At 41.2% G+C, this 21,252-nt stretch overlaps 1 protein-coding gene across 4 annotated transcripts in view; it reads right to left on the bottom strand.

Annotated features, from left to right (window-relative positions):
* The window catches only part of LCP1 (lymphocyte cytosolic protein 1), a 78,490-nt gene that overhangs the window by 26,978 nt on the left and 30,260 nt on the right, over positions 1-21,252 (bottom strand). For all 4 annotated transcript variants that reach the window (XM_023621598.2, XM_070239757.1, XM_070239758.1 and 1 more), the window contains exons 4-8: positions 5,897-5,984; positions 5,118-5,281; positions 4,820-4,949; positions 3,345-3,477; positions 793-874 (exon numbers count right to left, since the gene is read on the bottom strand). In XM_023621598.2, the coding sequence (XP_023477366.1) occupies positions 793-874; positions 3,345-3,477; positions 4,820-4,949; positions 5,118-5,281; positions 5,897-5,960 (573 nt within the window). In that variant the 5' untranslated portion in view covers positions 5,961-5,984. The remainder of the gene's footprint in view (positions 1-792; positions 875-3,344; positions 3,478-4,819; positions 4,950-5,117; positions 5,282-5,896; positions 5,985-21,252) is intronic.

The raw sequence follows: 21,252 nt of genomic DNA, 5'->3' as shown, positions 1-21,252 counted from the left end.
CCAGTGATTTGGGAAGCAGACTAGCAGGAGAAAAGTGGGTTTTTGCCCTAGCGTAGAGCTCAAATGATGAGCGAAAAATATTGTTTCTACTTACAGCCAAAATTAAAATTTAACGTCAAGATTAAATTTAACATTAAGTGCATTCATATACATTTAATCATTGTTCTCGCTTTGGTCACCACTTCCATTTTTTAAGTACACAGGGTTGCTTAAATTGAAACAAGACATAATATATTGTTCATGATTTAATAAGTGAGATATGCTTTCTGAGCAAAAAGATTACAATAATGTTAAAATACTGGAACATAACATAGAAAAACAGCTTACTTGCTACTGGTTACTGTTCCAGTTAATCAAGAAATTGAAGGCATAAAAGCAAGTCATATTTATCACACTGGTGGCTGTGGCCAATACCACTCTGAAGGCTGCCAGAGCACTTCCCGTTTTTCACCCTCTGACTTCTTAGAAAGGCTAATCTTTTCAGATAAAATGCTGGGTATTTGGCATCAGCTCAAAGATAAATTGGTAGGGAAAGTCTGAGTTAAAACTTTAGCCAATGTGACTTTTATTCCCAAGTGGCCAAAACAAAGACCGTAACGACTAACATCCCACTACCCTTCTCCTCCCCTCTCCTATAGTAATAAAAGAGAAAACAGAAATGTGTCCATCTATCCCCACAAGCCATGACAAATGACCAGCCCAAAGCCTGGGTATTGGGAATCATGTCTGAGCACTTGGAAAAAGGCCAGCTCAGCAGTTGGGTGCTCATTTCCTCTGAGAGGAAAGACATACCTGAATGGTAAAAGGGGTGAGCTTCTTCTTGTTGATCGTTCTTTCATCAATTGTGTCTGGCACTGACAAATTGATCATTTTGCTGAAAGAGAAACAATGAAAGAAAGCAGGCTTCTGAATAACAGAACCTAGTGACGCTGAGTTCTAGCAACGCCGTAAGCAAACAAGACGGCCACATAATCTGTGCTCCCCAGTGTTCAGATGCGAAATCATTTATGCAGTTTTGACTAGATTCAAACTACGTGTGGGCAAGGATAACATACCTGGGGTCACACTAATATATTGAGACAGGAAATAAGGATCTCACCTCATTGACTCACCTAAAAAAGCTGCAAAATTATTCTGGTTCTCTTAGCGTATTAGGAAATTCTGGGTGGACAGCCAAAGCAAAGCCTCCATGAGTACTTTACTGTCTCAGCCATGAACATTGTCTCCGCTATATAAAAGACTATCTGGACACTTTTGAGCTTATATAATGTCTAAATTTCTATCTGACACCTGGTCAAACTCTTATATCTTGAAATAACCATATGATAAAATGTTTTATATTCTCCTGTGGTCATTATTGTGTCAGAACTTTAGAAATTTTGCCCATTTAAGTATCTAAGATGTCAGTCAGACATCCAAAATAAGCAGTCATTATTTAAGAATAACTCATTTTACCCAGTTAGCATTGGTTTAACCTTCAATGGGGCACAACAAATAAACTTCCTTAGGTCACCTCCATCTTATTTAAAACAGAGAAGTTGGAGAAAAATCCAAAGGAAGAACAACAAAATCAAAGAATAGTAAACTTGACTGTGACTATTTCTTTTTTTTTTAAGATTTTATTTTATTTTTTCCCTTTTTCTCCCAAAGCCCCCCAGTACATAGTTGTATATTCTTCGTTGTGGGTCCTTCTAGTTGTGGCATATGGGATGCTGCCTCAGAGTGGTTTGATGAGCAGTGCCATGTCCCCACCCAGGATTCGAACCAACAAAACACTGGGCCTCCTGCAGCAGAGGGCGCAAACTTAACCACTCGGCCACGGGGCCAGCCCCCTATTTCTTTTTTTAATGAGAAGAGAAATCAGCATTAGCATTTTTTCCTAACCATTTTTAAGCAGTTAACTTTTTTGTGGTTGTTCTTTAAAGATGTATTTCTCTAACTTTGTTGTGTGTGTGTATATACATATATTTAAATAAAAGGCACTTTATTGCGATATGGACAAAACAAACTCCTAAATCATCATTTGAAAAATATAAAACTGGAGGTGAACCAGATGCACTAGGAGATGGTTGGGGGAGGGATAACTTTAAAAAGTTTAAGATCTCCCTGCCCTTGAAAAGCTTATAGTCGAATTACAGAGACGAAATATCTGGATGTGAAAACTTGCATAACAGTCCAAAGTAGCACATAATAATGGCTCCCAAAGTATTATCAGTAATATGTGCTTTAAGAATTCAGTGAAGAGAGAGATCACTAGGGTGGGGATAGACCAGAAAATTTCATGGTAAATGAATTTGTACAGGAGGAAAAAATGGGGAAGGTCATTCTTTAAAAGGAAAATAAAAGGCAAAGCTCTGTTGCAAGTTATAAGCAGGGCGTGTGCAGGGAAAAGTCAGCATGCTTGCTGGTGCCCTCACTCATTCACGTGGCCATTCACTCAGAATGCTGGCCTGGGTACCAGAGTCACAGGGGTCTTGGGAGGTAAAACCAGAAGGAGATTGAGGAAAGACCATGGGGGCATTGAGTGCCAACCTAAGGAGTCAGGACGTGATCTTGTAGGCTGAGTTTGTTTCTTTGTTTATTTACTTATTTATAGTAGTTGAACCTTTTAAAAATGAAATCTCATGGTGAGCTCTAATAAATAAAATACCAAAAGCAGAATTGCTCTGGTCAGAGCAAAGGAGGAGGGTCTCAAAGTCTTGCCCACCCATCCTTCCCTTCAACTCCTGAGGCCACCTGAGATTGGGCACCTCAAGCCTCCTGCTAATACCATGGCTTGCAATGGCAGAGAAACTGCTAAAGCAAGAGCTACAGAGGCACTGTCCAGGGCACTATCCTGAATTGACAGGCTGTGTTTAGCGGCCTCCCATGGAGAGAACACATTCCTCCTTTTCCAGGTGCCCTTAGTGTTTGAGTTGTATATTTGTGTGTACCACTCAAACATCCCTTTGCTTAAAGACTTGCATTGGATTGCTTCAGTTATGCTGCTGTTATCAATTCTGTCTACTCTCATGGTAGGCCTTACTCAGATGAAACAAAGTGGCATATATTCAAAAGTCAATTGCTTTTGACCTTGTATTAGTATATCTCTAGCTATGTTTATGTTTGTCTCTATACTGTGCGTCTCTCTCCTCCACTCAAGCAATAGCAGTTTAACATTTCTCCTTATAAGTTGCTTTTGAAATTAGTTTGCTCTCCTGGACTTGCCAAGTGAAAATCCAGAAAAGCATTTCAAGTCCAGCTGAGCACCAATGGAAGTTGGCCTAGGATAAACACTATGCATTGCTGGTATTCCAGAAAATTCTAGGGAAACCACTGGAAACCAAGAAGGAAGTGCTATTTACCAAAGGACAATGCCATCCCCAACAGCACTGAAGAGATCATTGGTGTTTGGGTCCATTGGGATGACATGCCGGCAATCAGGGTCCTTTTCCAGGGCTTTGTTGATCCAGTTGACAAAAGCATACTTCTCTTCCTCTGCAAGTAAACGATTACAATGACTTATTTGCAAAGTGAAAATCTGATATAAACAAAACTATACACATGGACTTAGATTTTCATGCCCATGAGAGACATCGTGAGGTTATCTGGCCCATTATTCCATCATCTCACATTTATTGACATTTAAAAATTTCAAATGACTTGGGAAATAGGCACAGAATCTCTGTTGATTCCAAGGCATAAAACATACAGCAAACAGATTTAGAAGCTACATATACGTATATTTATGCAAAGATATTATATTTAGAAGCAAATGTACACATATATCTATATTTTACATGTGTGTAAATATATACAGATAATAATATACTTTATTTATATATACAATTTAAATATGAATGTGGTCTAATGCTTACAGGATAAAACTCAGGATTCTGCCTTTAGCCTAGCTGATTTAAACGTAGGATGATCACAGACAATCCTTGCAGTATCTCTGAGCTGCTTTATACAATTATAATGAAATTGCTATGAAATGAAAGCACTTGTGATGTAATCTTTTTTTCCTATCAGTAAAGCTGCCAGAAATTGACTTTAGAAATTATGACAAAACCTCAAGTTATGTCTCACAGTCCAGCACCGTGCTTCCCAAACTGAGCGTCATTACAAACTACAGTGTCCCTCAGAAGAATCCTGAGGCACAAAGGTTTGGGAAACACTGCTGAGCAGATTAGTCTTGAAAATTCATAATGCACATTTGCATAGCAAAAGGCTGTGAAACTTTCCATACTTAAAAATAAAAGGCTAAACTTTGTCTTTGCAAGTACAGGTGGTACTTAACCATGAACTTATCTTTAAGATCAACCGATGTTTTGAAGAACTCAGTTTGTGAATTGTTGGATTACTGCACTGTTTGGGCTATCAGGAGTTTCCATTAAGGCTGTTAAATGGCAGCCTTCAGAATATATACACAACTTTCTTCCAAATCAATGAAAATACAATTTTTTTTGACCACTCAGTAAGCATTGAGAATACAGGAAGTTTGGAGGTAGAAGCCTGAGTAGTTAATTTTGTCCATAAGACTTACAAAGGAATTTTGGCAGTCTTTAATGTGTTTTTCAAATGCTGATAAGATTATTTGGTGTTGGACCCTACCGAGAGCTCGATCTGCTGGGCCACTTATGAAAGGAAAACAGGCAGTAGTCAATAAACTCATGTTACTTCTTTCTCTGCACCCCTTAGGTTTGAATACCAAGTTTAGAATCTGTAACCCCAGGAGACGTGGATCCTTTCTACATGGTTCCCTCTCCCTCCACCCTCAACTCTCTCCTCATCCTGACACCCTCTGTACCTCCGCTCCCCACCCATTAGTACAGCCTACCTGAATAGGAGTGTTGAGTGCCAACACTAGACTGTTCTGACGTCCCCCCAATTGCACAAATCCCTTCCTTCTTATTGATCGCTTTTCTGAAGGTCTTGGCAACTTCTGTGCTCTTTAGTCCATGAAAAACCTGCAAAAATACAACGTATCTTTAGAAACGCAATCTGTGATCAAGAAAACCACAAAGAAAAGAATACGCAAGGTTGAAGCAAGGAGGGTGGGAACGTATTTCTGGATATTTTTCAAATTGAAGTTCCAAGATTCAAATGCATCTCCTTGTATTCTGCGTCAGACTCACCTTGATAAACTCATCAAAGCTGATCTTCCCATCCTTGTCCAGATCTCCTGTAGCCATTAGGTTCTCCGTAATTTCTCTCACTCTGTATCCAGGCAGAGGCAAGCAGGCAGCCTTGAACAAGTCATTCAACTCATTGCAGCTGATGTACCCATTGCCATCAGTATCTATAAGGCAAACGAGGAGCTGAAGTTTCAGGGCAATTCAGGTAACAGCACAACGAGAGAAGGCTAGATGGGAGGTGAGTGCACGGGAGAGGCAATCATTCACGGGTCATGGCCTGACCCCATGCGGGAGTCAGAATCTCACAAGAGGCCTGTTGCTATTGGACACAGGCATTAGCATCACTTCCAACACCCAAGAATCATAATTTCAAAACAGAGGTTCTGGCAACAGAACCTGAAGAGACTTTTATAGAAACAGATGGGAAAATAAATCACAGGCTTAGAGATACAGAGTAACAAAAAGTATGGAATAGTAGAAAAACAAAGGAAACCAAAGAAAGCAGACAAGATATAAAAGATGAGACTTAGAGGCCATTTCTAGGAAAAGTTACAGGTGGGAAAAGGTCCATATTCCACTTTTGATAGAGAAATTTTGATAGAGATGGCCAATTTTCTTGAAGTAGATCTTTCAAAAATGTTTCCCCAGCATCTCTAACCAATACCACTGTATTCCTGTCACTTCTGCTATTTTGCTTATGTTACCATTTCACTGAATCTGTCCTAAAGCTACAGAGTAAAGAAGAGAATTGTGTGACTTGAGGTATCAGGTCTACTCACCAACTTTGGCAAAAGCTTCTCTGAGCTCCATCATTTCTTCATCGGACACTGATCCTCTGGCCATTTTTTATTACTGTAGGCAACAGATCTGCAGAGGGGGAGAACATAAGGAATGACAGTAGTGCATCTTAATTCTTAAAGTACCGCATTAGGAAGCAATTCCTATTTATTAAATGAAGAACTATTCCTCTGCATCTATCACGATATATAAATATCTTTCCAAAATATAAGAAATAGCCTTTTTCTTAACCCTCCATGTGGTGGTCTCTAAAGATGACCCTCACCAATTTCTCCTCTTTGTGTATACAGACATAGAATCTGGACTTGAATCTGGGTTGATCCTCTGACTTCTCTGACCATTTAGAAGGCAGTAGAAGCCATGTGTGGGACTAGAAACTTCTGCCTCCTTCTTTTTGAGATGCTCATTCTTGAGATGTTCCCTCCTGGAACCAACTGCCATGCTGTGAGATGTCTAAGCCACATGAAGAAGCCAATAAAGAGAACTGGGTACTCTGGTTAACAGTTCCTGTTGGGCCCCCAGCTGACAGCCAGCATCAACTGCCAGCCACCCAAGCGTGCCATTTTGGGTATTCCAGGCCATTTGAGCCCCTGGATGTCTACAGTCCCCGTCCACATCCCAGCTGTGCCCAGTCAACCACTGGAATCAAGAGAGAGAATAAAATGATCATTGTTTTAAATCAATAAGTTTTGGGTTAGTTTGTTACACAGCAATGAGCAACTAAAACACTTAACTTTTACATAAATGTCTTTTTTAGAGATATGATCCTGTTTGTATTTAAAATTAACGTTTCGCTAAGCTAACCGACAAATTTTATAACTTCAAAGGAAATTATCAAAGTTCTGTAAATATTTAGGGAAAGAGGAAGGGAATCTGACCCTGTAATAATTCATATATGGGAATCTGAGGGACTTTTTAGGTGTTCTCTTCTCAGAAAGGCTAGGCTTGCTGGGAAACCTAATTCTAGAGCTGGTGCTCATTTCCCCTTCCCTGTGCATTATTGCTGCCCTCTACTGGTTAGAAACAGAATGAAACAGAAAATAGATTCTGTTCTCCATGCCCCTAGCTGGCTAACCCACACCAGCATGTTTCAAATACGAGTTCCATTAAAGCATACTGGATTTCCTGGTGGGAGGGGATAAGTGGGTGGGAGTGTAGAGGATGGGGTATTTCTATGTATAATTATATTTCAGGCATTATTTAAATTTTTTGCTTTTTTGCTGAGGAAGATTCACCCTGAACTGTGCCAATCTTCCTCCACTTTAGATGTGGGTCACCACCACAGCATGGCTGACAAGTGGTGTAGGTCTGCACCCAGGATCTGAACCTGCAAACCCAGGCTGCCGAAGTGGAACATGCCGTACTTAACTACTATGTCACGGGGTTGGCCCCTATTTCAGGCATTTTAGTGAAACTATCAATTTTAAAAAATATTTTAAATTTGTGACAGGATGTTGTTTTAAATTGATTTCTTATTCTATATTTTCACATTGTCCTTTACACGCACAAGCACTGTACTTGTTTTCTGTGGCAAAAACAATCAGAAAAAAGGAGAACAATTTTAACACTTAAACCTATAGGCCAAAACTGCATTGCACTTAATTTCGCAAATCCACATCCATTATCGACTAACTTACTATCCTGTCATGTACATACATCAGTGGTTTCAAACTTTTGTTGCCCCAGGCAACCATTTGTTAACAGAAACTTACATGTTGAAGTGAACAAATAAAAATAACTCTGCGAGTTGGTTGAAAAAACCCAAATGTCCTCCTGTCTCTACTCTCCCACCTCTTTGTTACCTTATGCACCTGAGGGAACTCTGGGAGCATGATTTGAAAATGGTGGAATTATATATATTGTCATTATTTCAATTCCTTTAAAAACATATTTTATTATCAATAAAAATTTGTTTTACTATTATTTGCTTTATATATCTAAAAAGGTATTGGTCCACTGAGTTCTCTGAAGGCAAGTAAAAACTGATGAGGGCATAACTGTATAAGCAAACGCAATCTCATTTACTCATCGCAAGAACCCTCAGAGGCAGATACTGGACAGCTGACTTTCTTGCCTTCACTTCCCTTCCTTCTCTTTTTGATCTGTCTGTCTGTCTCTGTCTCCTCTCTCCTTTATTTCTTTTCTTTCTTCATTTTCTTCATCATGTCTTGTACCAAAAACAGTTTGAGCCAAGTTACAAAGATACATCCGAAATTAAGAACTAAACCAGTAGGATTATGTAATCCATGAGAAGGGGAAATATGCAGAGGTGAAATAAAATGTTGGCAGGTAAGAGGTTTATTACTTCAAATACATGGTTAAGACCACAGTTTTCTAGAAGGAGGCTGAAGATCTAGCTCCAAGTTCTCTAAAAGCTAATGCAAAAAGAGAAATACCAGCAGTCACATAACTCACTCTATCTATATGAGACAAATGAACTAATTTTCTTAGGGCTGCAGAACTGGGTCTGATAGCAATACCTTCACCCAGGCCACAAGAAGAGGACACTTGTGGGATGTAGTAAACACAAGTTTTGTGTTTCTTATAACGTCCTCAATGGAGGCTGATGGGTGTAGATACATATATTGCCATTTAATAGAGCAGGAAACAGAAGCTCAGAAAAGTTAAGATTCATATCTCAGATCACACAGCTAGGTAGAGGAGCAGCCAGGATTCCAAACCTCAAGTCTTTTCTGGCCCCATGCTATCTGTTCAGTGCCTTCGCATTTCTGTTAGACACTTCATCCATCCATTCGTTCACTTAGCAATTCATCATTAGGTATCTTTAATACACATAGCCTGGGGGAGACTTAAAAAACCGTAATGCAGAGAGCCTATCTAGGTGTTGTAGGAAGCTTTTGCTTTCATGTGTCAAGAAATTGAGGCCTCCGTTTTAAGAAACTAGTATATCACTTTGTACACTTTACTAAATTCTGGTGGCTAATTGGCTTGGCTCTCCTTTATACCCTCCACCAATACTCCATACATGCATTAGGAGAAGACTCTCCCCCATCCTATTTCAGCAAGGCCTTTGGTAAAATCTGGTCTAAAGCCCTAGAGCTGGCTTCCGTTTCTTGTTTTTAAGAGTCTTAACTCTTCTTACTTCACGGATGCTCATGGGATTATGAGATAAATTCATTCATTTAACAACTAGTTTATGTTGTTAACATAAATGTATGTGATGTTCTTCATTTTGGGTGAGACATGTCTACACTGACCTAGTTACCCTCAGAGCATGAAACAGTGTTAAAGGTAAGGAGAATGAATGGGATTTCTGAATCTAAACTCGGCCATATCCTTTGACATCAGAGTTCTAGGTTTTGAAGCACTGTCAGACTCTGATGAGAAATACAAGTAAAGGCAGGAGTGAGACTGCATTTCAGGGGTCAAGAGCAGGGCTGAGGAAGAAACGAAATAATTATAGTGTTGAATGAAAAAGAAAATCTAAAGATCATGGTATGGTAAAAAAAGTAGAGAAAATATTTTAGCATAAAAATTGCAGGGTCCATTCAAACAAAAGACCTAGAAGGGTAAAAAAGGATTATTTTAAAACCATGTGATTTTTAAGCCATGGCAGGTAGGTCAAGATGAAAAGCCTTGAGCATCTGGATAACCACATTTTCCTAAGAGATTTATAAATAGGGAGGATTGACTCAGAGAAGCCAAAGAGTAAGAAGCATTCAAACGTTTAAAATCCGAAACACTTCAGTGATTTAATAGCTAAAAGAAAAAAGAGTAGATTGAATTAGTTTAAAAAGTAAGTTGGAGAAATAAGAGTTAATAGCCTAAGTCACTGTGATACTGTTTGTTGTTTTGGGCCCAAACATGAAGAGATATCTGGAGAGAGTCTCTTTTACCATCATAAAGTTCTGGAAACACAACTCAACTTTTAGAGACAGAAGGAACCTAAGAAATAATTTATTACAACTCCCTCATTTTATGGATAAGGAGACTGAAAGTCCAATGAGATGAAATGCTCCATCTATGTACAGGTTCTCAAAGCAATGCCAGGCTAGAGTTTGTAAATACAGTTGCTGATGAGCAGAGCAGGAAAAGGATGGACGTACCATTACCAGGGCCATTAAGGTCCATAACTGAGAAGAGACCCTTTAACTAATTGAACTAAATGTGCAAACGGCAGCATTTGCACAAAGCAGAGAAGCAGGAAGAGGAGGTAATTAATGTCAAAACAAGCAGATCAGACCATTTCTAAGAAGGACATAGCTGGGGTTAGAATCAAGTGTTAGATACTTTACACAGTCTATTAATATGTTTGTCTGGAAAAAATATACTCATTTGAATACATGCATATTTAAAGGTATGGGTTACAATAGTGTTGGTAAGATTCATAAGGATAATTGGTGGGGTTTCAGTTTGCAAATTATTAGCACCATATTGGCAAGAGACTCTAGAGAAGTTGCTACGGTAATGGGATGTGCTGAGGCATTTGGAGCCTGAAAGAAGTGGCTGAGGAAGGCACATCCCTTCCAGGGCATGAATGGGTGGTTTCTTCGGCGCTCCTCTACTGCTCTGCATTAAGCTTTTTATTTTTATTTTTTTTGTGAGGAAGATTGGCTGTGAAATAACATCTATTGCCAATCTTCTTTTTGCTTGAGGACGATTGCCACTGAGCTAACATCTGTGCCAATCTTTCTCTATTTTATGTGGGATGCCACCACAGCATGGTTTCATGAGTGGTGCTAGGTCCACGCCTGGGATCCAAACCTGTGAACCCCAGGCTGCTGAAGCGGAGCAGGCAAACCCAACCACTACGCCACCAGGCTGGCCTCAAGCCTGGTCTTTTATAATGACTGCATCATGGCCCTATGCCCTGCCAGGAACCATTTTAAGATCTTTTGCAAATCAGTGGTGAATTTTGGAATCCCCGTTTCTGAATCACTGCCCAAATCATAAATCTAAGATGCCAAATCTCAAACCATTCATCTAAGTCACGTCTGGTTGCTAGTTTTTCTGTGAGCACTTAAACTTATTAAATCAATAGTTATAGAATCCCAAGACATGTGGCCAAAGAAAGTAAGAGTGGTTCATTTTTATAAGATTATTTTTAAAGTCATAAGAAAATCAAACAACCCCTCAAACTGAAAAAGCCACAAAACCTGTTCAATTCTTTAGGTCAGTGAATTTTGAGTCTCTGCTTAAAAGAGGCTGGTATTTCTCAGATTGGTAGTGGGAGAGAATTTCTGAGAATGATTTCTTATAATAAAAGCACTTGAGTCAAGTTCCCTGAAATCCGAATATAGAACCTATTTGCAGGAGTTTACTATAGAACAGAGCTGTAGAATTTACAGGAGGAAATACGTTCTCCAAAAATAAACGTAAAAACGTAAGCTGAGTTTTCTCTGAGGAGTTTCAGAATTGACGGTGAAAAGCAGCAGCAAGGACGGCAAAGGGCGACCTGCAGGAGCAAGATCCACCTGGGCTTGAATCGTTTCTGAAAGATGATAGTGCTGCGCGGGTCAGGATTTTGATTCAATATATTGATGCCCAATTACGTAACTGCCAGGATCAGGGCGGCATCTGTAACCTGGCATCGCATCGCCAAGGGAGTCTTTTGAATGTGCCCTATTTTTCCTGCAACCTGACACAGTGTGTAAAGTAAAACTGGAAACTCAGGACCCAAATTCCTAGCTTTACCTCAATAATTTCTGTCTATATCCGGGGACACAGCACCACTTCCAACACCTCAATGAGCAATGAGTAACCCAAAACAGCGTGTGATCTAGAACATCATTAATATTGCAATCTTTAGCCTGAGACGCTGATGACTAAAGAAGTGAAACATAAAATACATAGGACTCTGGAGCAAAAGGAAATACTCACAAGTTTTTGAAAAAGCCATCATGATAAAGTTACATCAGATAAGGAAGGAGATTTGCTTTCCCTTCACCCTGTCCCCTTCGTTTTACAAGGGAGACCACTGTAGGGGATCTAACTATGAGTAATTTACTTTGTACTCTTGGGATATCATTTCTCTATGGATACAGATACTCCAAAGTTTTGCATAAAGGATGATTCTGAAAATGTATTTTAAAAATGACTTTGTTTTTAAGAAATCAAATCATTCTAAGTGGCCTCAGATACAGATGGCCATCTAAAGGGGCTCTCATGAATTCTTTTGTCAAGTCAAAATCTCCTTTAGATTGCTTTTTCTCTCCCTGCAGATGCCCTGATTCTCCAGGGCTGCTGGAGAGGACAGAATTCTTCCTCTGCAGTCCTGGAGGTAAACACGGCAGGCGCGAGGCAGGGCAAGGCTACCCACAGCACAGACTCAGCGGCTCCCTTCTCTCACTGTCTCGGGCCATGAAAACACTCAGGGGAAGCCAGCAGCCAGATTACTCCAAACCTGATGAACCTGATGTTGCTCTGGGAGGCTCCGTGGTTTTGATCACTCAGTTGAGGGGCTTCTGAAGCTGTGTATAGCATAGCACACAGAGCCTGGCTCTGTCATCGACTCAGGAGTGCCCATCTCCCTGCCTCCTCTCCCCCAGCACACCCCTGATGCCTCTGTTTCCTACCAAGTTGCTCAAAGCTATTAAGGATGTGACACAGAGCAAACCTCTCACCAGCAAAGGGGATACTCCTAGCTGCGGGTTGGTTGGCATCTCCCTCCTTCCCCGGGCTGTAGACAATGATACCCCCTTTCACGTCTTGAAAAACCATAGCTATCCTCCATTTCACATTCTACCACAAGGATTTTAAGATCCAGACCTTCCCCTCCTGAAAGCTCAGGGTATTCCTGGAGCTTTTCAAAAAGCTGAATATTATTGTAGGCTAGTTGATTACCCACTATTGCACGATTTCCTTGATATCAGACATCATTCATTCGTTCATTCATCCTTTCACTCCCCCTGTGAGTTTATGTGCAGAGCACTGCTCTGGTTGCTGGGCTACAAGCATGGGGATCGCCAAGAGTGGGGCTCCAAGAAGCCCACAGCAAAGTCTCAAGTTTCAAATGCAATACAGAGATTATAGCTCCCTTATTGCAAAATGGTTAATACAACGAAAAAAGTTCTGAAGATCAAAAATGAACAAGTGAAAAGGCTAAATACAGGGCTGCAAGGGAAAAAAAATTAGATAAGAGTAAGAAATAACACAGAAGCTTATCAGAAATAAAAATATCAAACATCTAAATCAGCCCAAGCAATAAAGGCCTTCAGGTTACAGACACAGTGGTACATCTCCCAGGAAACCATAACTGAAATAACCGGCAGGGAGTGGAGGAAAGTGCAGGGCTCAGGGGTCAGGAGATCGAGGCTACTCCTGTCTGTGTAAGAGCAAGCTCCATTTTGCCTCTCTGGGCCTCAATTTCCTCATCTGTAAATTGAGAAATGAAGTCTCTTCCACGTTAAAAGTTCCCAAAGTCTATTCACTAGCTGAGAAGTATATGCACATTTAGAGTCAGGGTAAGGTGTATTTCAAACGGGCCTCAAAATAGGGGCAGGGGCCAGCAGACGCTGTGGCCGTGGCCCTGATGTGCCTTCTCCGGGAGATGCCTCCTCTGAAATGGACCCGGCATCTCCCAGCCTCACCTGCCTCCTGCTTTTACCTCAGCAGCACAGAAAGCTTCGTCCTCATGCATTCTCCGCACTGACCAAGGCAGATGCTCACCGCTCGGCTGCTCCACCGCTCAGCACTGAGCAGGGAAGTCACTAGCGCAGCTCGTGGGATCTGCTTTCTGGGATGTCACTGTGTACAGCTTAAGACCTGCTGATCCAGTTCACTCCTAGTTTCTAGGCAAGACTGTGTGCAAACTGCCCCAGAAAGAGAACCATCTACTATTTTCTTTAAAATATCCAAATAAGGAAATCCTGCAACCTCTCTGGTGTCTCAGATCTCTGCCCTGTAACCTAAATCTTTTCTGATATGATGAAAGCTCCCTCTCTCTTCGGCTATTCTTAGAGGGAATGACAGAACTTGCTCAATTCATAAAAATTCTGTCACATGCCTTGGTGATTGCCACTGGGCCTTTTTAAAAAAATTCCTTTAACTTGTTTTTGGGGGGCTTAATTTCCAAATTTTTAATAGTTTTCTTGGCTATCTTCTGGGTCTGTGCCAAATTCCCTCAATGAAAACATTAAGAATAACTGAGTCACAGAATGTCGAGGTGAAGGGAACTTAGAGATTATGTGTCGGGCCATTGTCCTGTCACAGAGGAGCGAAATGACACCCAAGTTAAAGGAGGTGCCCAATGTCACAGAGCTCATTGGGACTGGAGTCCACGGCTCCTTATTTTTCCTCTTTCCTTTATAATCAGTTTTCAAACCTAAGAGAGAACGCTGTTCTTTAAGTAAGACATGTTCAACATATAGTCAGTATATTTCTCTCCTTGCAGGTATCTCATGAATATAATTTCCAGTATGTTTCCTGCGCATGAAGGAGAATCTATTCTAAGTATTGAGAAGGCATTGTCTGGGTCTAGGCTACAAAGAACATGTGCCAAATACTATGCACACATATAACTGGCACCTTCCACGTTACAATGACCAAGTGGAGGTGAATGGCTCCGGCATTCATCTGTGTATTCATTCCTGACTTTGCATTAAAGCCTGCTGATTTTCTTTAGCAGCCAAAAAGCAAACCACATGAAAACAAGTCACCCTGAAGCACAGTGTTCAAAACACAAAATGCCAAATTCATCAGTGAATACTAAAATGACACCCTCAGACTTCTGAAACCAATCAGAAGGGTTTCAGACATTTTGTTCCTCTGACTGTTGGGTGGGGATCAGTGAGCCCTTCCTGCCTGAGCTCTGGTTCAGACTCTGCAGCATGGCTCTTGTGTCCACATCCATCTCTTCCAGCAGATTATGAGATCGCAGCGTGTAAGTCATCTCACACGCTGCCTCAGTGGCCGGCACATAGCTGGTCCTCGGGAAATGAGTTGTAGATGTGAACGAACAAACCCATGAGCTAAGGGTATACAGGAAGTCTACTCTCACCTCCTTTGAGGAGTTTAACAATAAAATTCTTGGGTACATACTAATCCCTCCCACTGAAAGGTACGAACACCTAGAACAAGGCAAGTGCATTCACAAGAATTCTTCAAGTTTACAGGAAACCACTTAGCTGGAAAAACAACATTGATGAGTTGATGTGAGGACTAAAGAGAGGCAAGTGTCCCTAGGCAGTCTTCGAACTAGCCATGGAATGTTCCCTGGTCCCACCCTGCCAGCCACCAGAGGGTTTCCATCTGAGACAGCAGAGCCTGGGGCTGGGCTTCTTCACGTCATTTCTGTAAACCCTGCTGGTGGCCCACAATGCTTGGCAGTGGGCTCTATCTGAGTACATAGTGTCTGACTTTGAGCTGAGTCCTGCTGAGGTGGGAGGAAAGGGACTGTGGAGACAGGGCAGTGACTGAGAGGAGGGTAAAACCTGCCAGGGGGTATGGACTCAGCGTCCCAGGAGCACACAGGAAATATCAGGAATGGGTGCTAGAGTTCACGTGACTGTAATTTGCATATCACTATCTGGACTAGGAAAGTCATCCTCTGGTGATTCTAAATGTCTTCCACTAAGCAAATTCATCTATTTATTTGTACATCTCTTCTTTCAGTAAACATCTGCCAAATACCTACTATACTCCAGGTCTTGGGCTAGATGCCCTGGCCTGTTTAGTAGGAGAGAGACACCAGTCAGTAGAATACAGGATCCATAGGAAGGGGAAACAGCTCTCCCCTGGAGAGCCAAGCATGGCCCCCCAGAAGAAGTGACACTTGACCTGGATTCCCACATATGAGCAGGAGATTGCTTAAAGATCAGTCTTTTTCCTTAGTTGTGTAGGATGATTAATAGTTATTCTCTTCATAGAAAGTCTGTCTATGTTGGAGTCAGAGAAAACAATAGCTCAAAGACAAAGGAGAAGACAAGCTCATGTTTACTGAGTGGTTACTCAATGCTAAATGTTTTATATGCATTATTGTATCTAATTTCCGCCACAATCCTATGGAGCATTATTATGATGTCCTCTTTATAAATGAGGGAACTGAGATTTAAATAACTAGCCCAGGGTTACATTGCTGTGAACTCGGGAACCCTCCTGCTTATGCCAGAGCCTGGTGGAGGAAGCATCCTACTCTGCCTCCACCCTACAGGCCAACACGATGTGGGCCTCGCTGGAGGTAGCTTTCCCAGCGCCTCTGGCCACTGGATTTCTGTATCTCAAGGTTCTATGCTCTCCTTTGGGGTTACTCAGCTCTCACCTCGTGTTAATTAGGGACACACACAGTTTTGTAAGATTTTGCTTACAACTGGGGCTCTTCTTGGGTTCTTTGCGGAGTTCTAAATGTCTCCTCTTCACTTCTTCAACGTCTTGAGGGAAGAGTTAAGAAGAGCAAGAACACCACCAGGCTTGATCTTGCCCACTCCTGCCTGTGTCCCCTGCCTCTGGTGGACAAAGGGATCCTCTCCTTCAGTAGCCTCCATACCTGTCAACCACTCACATTTAATAAAAAACTAGCCTTGTCTTAGGTACCGGAGACACAAAGATGAATGGTGAAAAATCCTTGTTCTTGAGGGACACAGTCTCGTGCAGGAAAATGGTTATGCAACTTAAAGACCACAGTAATCTTAATACTTTAAAGGTATGATTATCATGGTGCTGTGGGAGCACAGAGCAGGCAGCACTTATCTCTTCCTGAGAAGCACTTAACTCTGCTTCCCCAAAAAAGGTGATGTTGACCACTGAGCTACATCTTAAAGACCCAGTAGTTTCCCAAAGAGAAAAAGTGGAAAGGGCACTCCATTTCTCCACATAAGAGAAAACAGCCTTGCAAAGGGAGGAGACACGCAGGAGCGCACAGAAGAAGTGGGGGTTGGGGGGGTGTTAGCATGACTGGCCCAGGATGTGGGAGGCAGAAAAGAGTTTGGGGAAGTGCCAGCATAGTTCCCTTCCTCATTAGCTGTTGTTTCCAGAAGGAAGACATTGGTGATGTAAACTGTCCTTGCCATCTTCAGTCGCCATGCTTACTGCATTCCTTTTAGGTCATACAAATACTCCTCAGCCTCCTCAAACAGCAAAATGATTCCCTCTAGAAGCCATTTTGCCTTGTTTGTATGTACGTAGCTTCCTCCTTCCATCAACGTCTCCCATTTAGAAAACACAGCCCTGCCAATGAGGAGGGAACTGGATGTGTTAGAAAATAGGCAAATGAGGGCCCCGAAAAGTGAAGTTGCTCCCCAAAGTCTCCAAGTGAGTCACTAGCTAGTCTGAAAAGAGAAGTAGAGGCTCTGGAATCTTAGCTTGGTCTAGGCAAGGGATGGGAAAAACACTAGTCAGTTAGCACTGAAACCACCAAAAGGTGCAAAGAACCCCTTGAGATGCACAGTCCGTGAAATGTACTTTACATCTTAGACATGGATGTAAGAGGATGGAGAGGAGAGTAAGGGGAGGAGTTTTTTCCTCCACGTGTTTCAAGAATGGCTCAGGCTCCTTAGTCTACAGCCTCACCTATGTGAGAACACGAGCCTCCCCTCTCCCAGCCCGAGCCAGCCTAAGGGCGTTTCAGGTATCCCACAAACCGCATCCAAATACTAATGATTCTATCTTCCTTTATGAAATTAGGTTTGTTATATGTGTATATAAAAAAATGAACTAGAAAGCAACATGGTATGGTGAAAAGATGCTGGATTTTCTGTTGTAACTGCTTCTTGCTGTGTGTTTTTGTACGTTACTTACATTTTCTGAGACTGTCTTTTCTTATGTAAGAAGGGGATATTAATAACGCAAGCACCGTGCTCACTCCATAGGGTTGTGTTAAAATTGTTCGCATTAAATGAGATAAAGTCTTTAAACTGTATACAACAGTGCTTGGCAAAGGAAAGGAGGAAGAAAGAAAGGGGAAAATAAAAAAGAACTAGAACTTTTACAGAATTATCTTGGGGAACAAACCCGTTTCCACTAAAAATTATGTGAAATGTTATGCAGAGTCACCACCTATGATCTACACTTAATTGTATGTTACGTGTGTGGGGGTGCTTGTAAATCTAGATTTCACATCTGTGCTCCAACTTCAATGTTCTTAGCTTGGCTTGTTTTCCCCTTGTACCACATTTCTCATCCAGAGTCCTGAAAGTCAGTTTCAAAAGGTATTTCAGAGTTGGTAGGTGATCCCAACTAGAAGTCAACAGCATCAGCATTGGCTGATCTCATGTTGAGTGGTCAAGGAGCGCTGGGCTTACCTCTGCTTGAAATACTGACGGTGGAAAGTACCTTCTAACAGTTGAGGAAGTGTGGCCAGAGTGGGAAAATGTACAGCAATCATAAGAAAACACATTTTCTCTATTGTAGTTTGAGCTAGAAAATCACTGAGACAACGCACAGCAGACCTTTGTATATTAGCAATGATGACAGAAGCTTCTATTTATTCTTAATAATGTGACCTCATTTTTTACGGGCTCCTTGGGGTAGTGCTTTTAGAATTTCTAATGAAAAGTTCATTCTCATAAAAAACAAAATGGGGAGTTACAGATAAATTGAGGCAGACAATTTGTATTAATTTGATGTGCTATTCTTATCTTCACCTTTTTGGAAGCCACAGTTTGGTTGGCAAATATTTACCAACACCAATTTACAATCGGATACGTCATAACATTTCTTTTGTCAAAACTTTAAATAACCAAACAGCCTAGTCTAATACCTTCATAACTCTTATTTTAAGGACTTTGTACCATAAAATCCTCAAGCATTTATTTGTTTTTCAAGTATATGTGGTATACCAGCAGACCCACTGAAAGCAGAGGTGAGGTCTCTGCCTGATGGAAAATGTAGCATTAAGAACAATCATCCAATATTCAGGGGGCTGGCCTGGTGGTAAAGTGGTCAAGTTTGTGCACTCTGCTTCCTGGCCCAGGGTTTTCCAGTTTGGATCCCAGGCGCAGACCTAGCACCACTTATCAAGCCATGCTGTGGCAGGGGTCCCACAAATAAAGTAGAGGAAGATGGGCATGATGTTAGCTCAGGGCCAATCTTCCTCAGCAAAAAGAGGAGGATTGGCAGTGGATGTTAGCTCAGGGCTAATCTTCCTCAAAAAAAAAAAAAAAAGAATAATCATCCAATATTCAGTCACAGAAAGGAATATTTAGACTTGTTAGAAAGCAACTAGTGGATCATGTTAGAGGATATAAAGCAGTTTAAACACCTTTAAGAAACTGTCAATATGACATAGGAAAGAGGCAAGGTGTGAATCTTGGCCCTGGCACTTACCAGCTGCGGGACCTTAGACTTAACCCTCCCTGAACCTTATTTTGGTCCTCTGTTAGAAGATGATAACATCAAGCTTTTGTGTGGAAATATAAGAGCAAATATATGTCAAGTGCTTAGCCTGATGCCTGGCAAATAGCAAGGGCTCAATAAGTCAGGAGTGACGGTGAACGTGGTAGAGGGAAATATGCAGATAGATGGATAAAATGGGGAAAGGGAAGGGGGAAATGAATCCAAGAACAGAGCTAGGAAACGATAGTCCTTTCCCCTATTTTGTAGATGAGGAAACCGAGCTTCCAAGACCTGCTCAGGCTCCACACTTAGTAACAGACTAGAATAGGAATCAAATCTGCCTCCAGATTTGCCCTCTGCTTTTTTTTTTTTTAAGGTATATTTTTTGGTGAGGCAGATTGGCCCTGAGCTAACATATGTTGCCAATCTTCCTCTTTTTTTTTTTTTTTTTTGCTCCTCAAAGCCCTGGCATATAGTTGTATATCCCAGTTCTAAGTCATTGTCGTTCTATGTGAGATGCCACCACAGCATGGCTTGAGGAGCGGTGCTAGGTCCACACCCAGGCCACCGAAGCAGAGCGTGCAAACTTAACCACTCGGCCATGGGGCTGGCCCCTCTGCCCTCTCTTCTTTATATCAAACCTATTTCTTTCATGCACAGAAACTGCAGACACTCAGACTTACAAGCTTTAAAAAACTGACATTATATGTGATATTAAATACATTATATATTATATACATTACAGACAATCACCAGATAGACTGTGTTCCAATTGTCTTTCTCTGTGGTCACAGGGAAAAAAACAGAAAACCAGGGATATTTTGGTGAAAAATTTCAACTAGAAAGACAAGGGAAGGGAAAAATCTGAAAAAGTCCTCAAGGGGCCTATGACATTCCATCTTTCCAAAGGGAAAAAATATTAAGTGTTTATAAAGCATTGGAAATAACAGGGAAAGTTCATCTTATATTTTTAAGGTGAAGAAAGGGGGCTCAAGAATGCAAAACTGCCTACATGTTCCTCATTTTTTTTTGCGTTCACTTTGCACCTATTACCTAGCTTTTTCCATGAGGCATGTATATTCCACTCTTCTTAATCTGGCCCTCTGGTGCAGGGGATGTGAGCCGAAGATGTCAAGAAGGTGCAAAGGCTCCACATTTTAAAATGTTACGCCTGAGGTTAACAGACATGTAGTTTTAATTCTAAATTTTGCCTGAGGAATGGTGAAAAGGAAGAAGATGCAAATTTTATACAAATATATTCGTGCACCTCTTTACTTCACAAGCTTGGATACACAGCTTGGATAAATTTTGGTGGCCACCGCCCACGCTGAGGTATCAAAATGCAGGGTATTATTTAAATGCAAAGTAATTATCCCATTAATTCACTTCCATCTTGAAAGTGCAACCAGAGAAAAAAAGAAAACAAATCATCTGGGAGGTTGCAAGTCACATGCATAATTAATTTGCCTGCCGAATTTGGCGTCTTAGCTTTTGTGCCTGTGGAGAACATAATCTCTTTTGCATTTTAGCTCTGCCAGTCAAGAGGATGTGTGCGTGTGTGTGTGTGAGAGAGAGAGAGACAGAGAGACAGAGAGACAGAGAGGAGGAAAGAGAGACAGCAAGAAACAGAGAGGAGAGAGAGAGAGCATGTCGAGCTGTCCATGTAACTGATGCTGGACTAAAACAAGAATCAATGCTGCAACCACAGAACTGTGGCTTTGCTGGTTCCTCAATTTAACATCTTAGCTTTTCCTTCCGCCAGAAAAAACAACTGACCATATTTGAGAAACAAGCCTCCTTATAATTTACCAGCGGGACTGACACAGGCGGGGCTCTGAAGTTGAGCAAAACTTATTTTAACTCAGTAAGTGGGTCACTTTTTACCTCTATTCTTCAACTCACAATTAAAACAATCTTTCATTCTTTCATAGTTTTTAGGACACCTATATTTGGCCATTACCATATAATTATAGATATGTGTGTTTGGATATAAATACTAATTGTTTAATTTATTCATGTCTATCAGTCATAACAGTTAGAAAATGTGAATGCCACCTGACTAAAAGTATTCTAACCTTCTACGACTGGGAAATTTTCAAACCTTTTG

Source organism: Equus caballus, chromosome 17 (genome assembly GCF_041296265.1).
Source record: "Equus caballus isolate H_3958 breed thoroughbred chromosome 17, TB-T2T, whole genome shotgun sequence".
Lineage (NCBI taxonomy): Eukaryota > Metazoa > Chordata > Mammalia > Perissodactyla > Equidae > Equus > Equus caballus.
The sequence above is the reverse complement of the archived record's forward strand: the minus strand, read 5'-3'. Positions and strand labels throughout refer to the sequence as shown.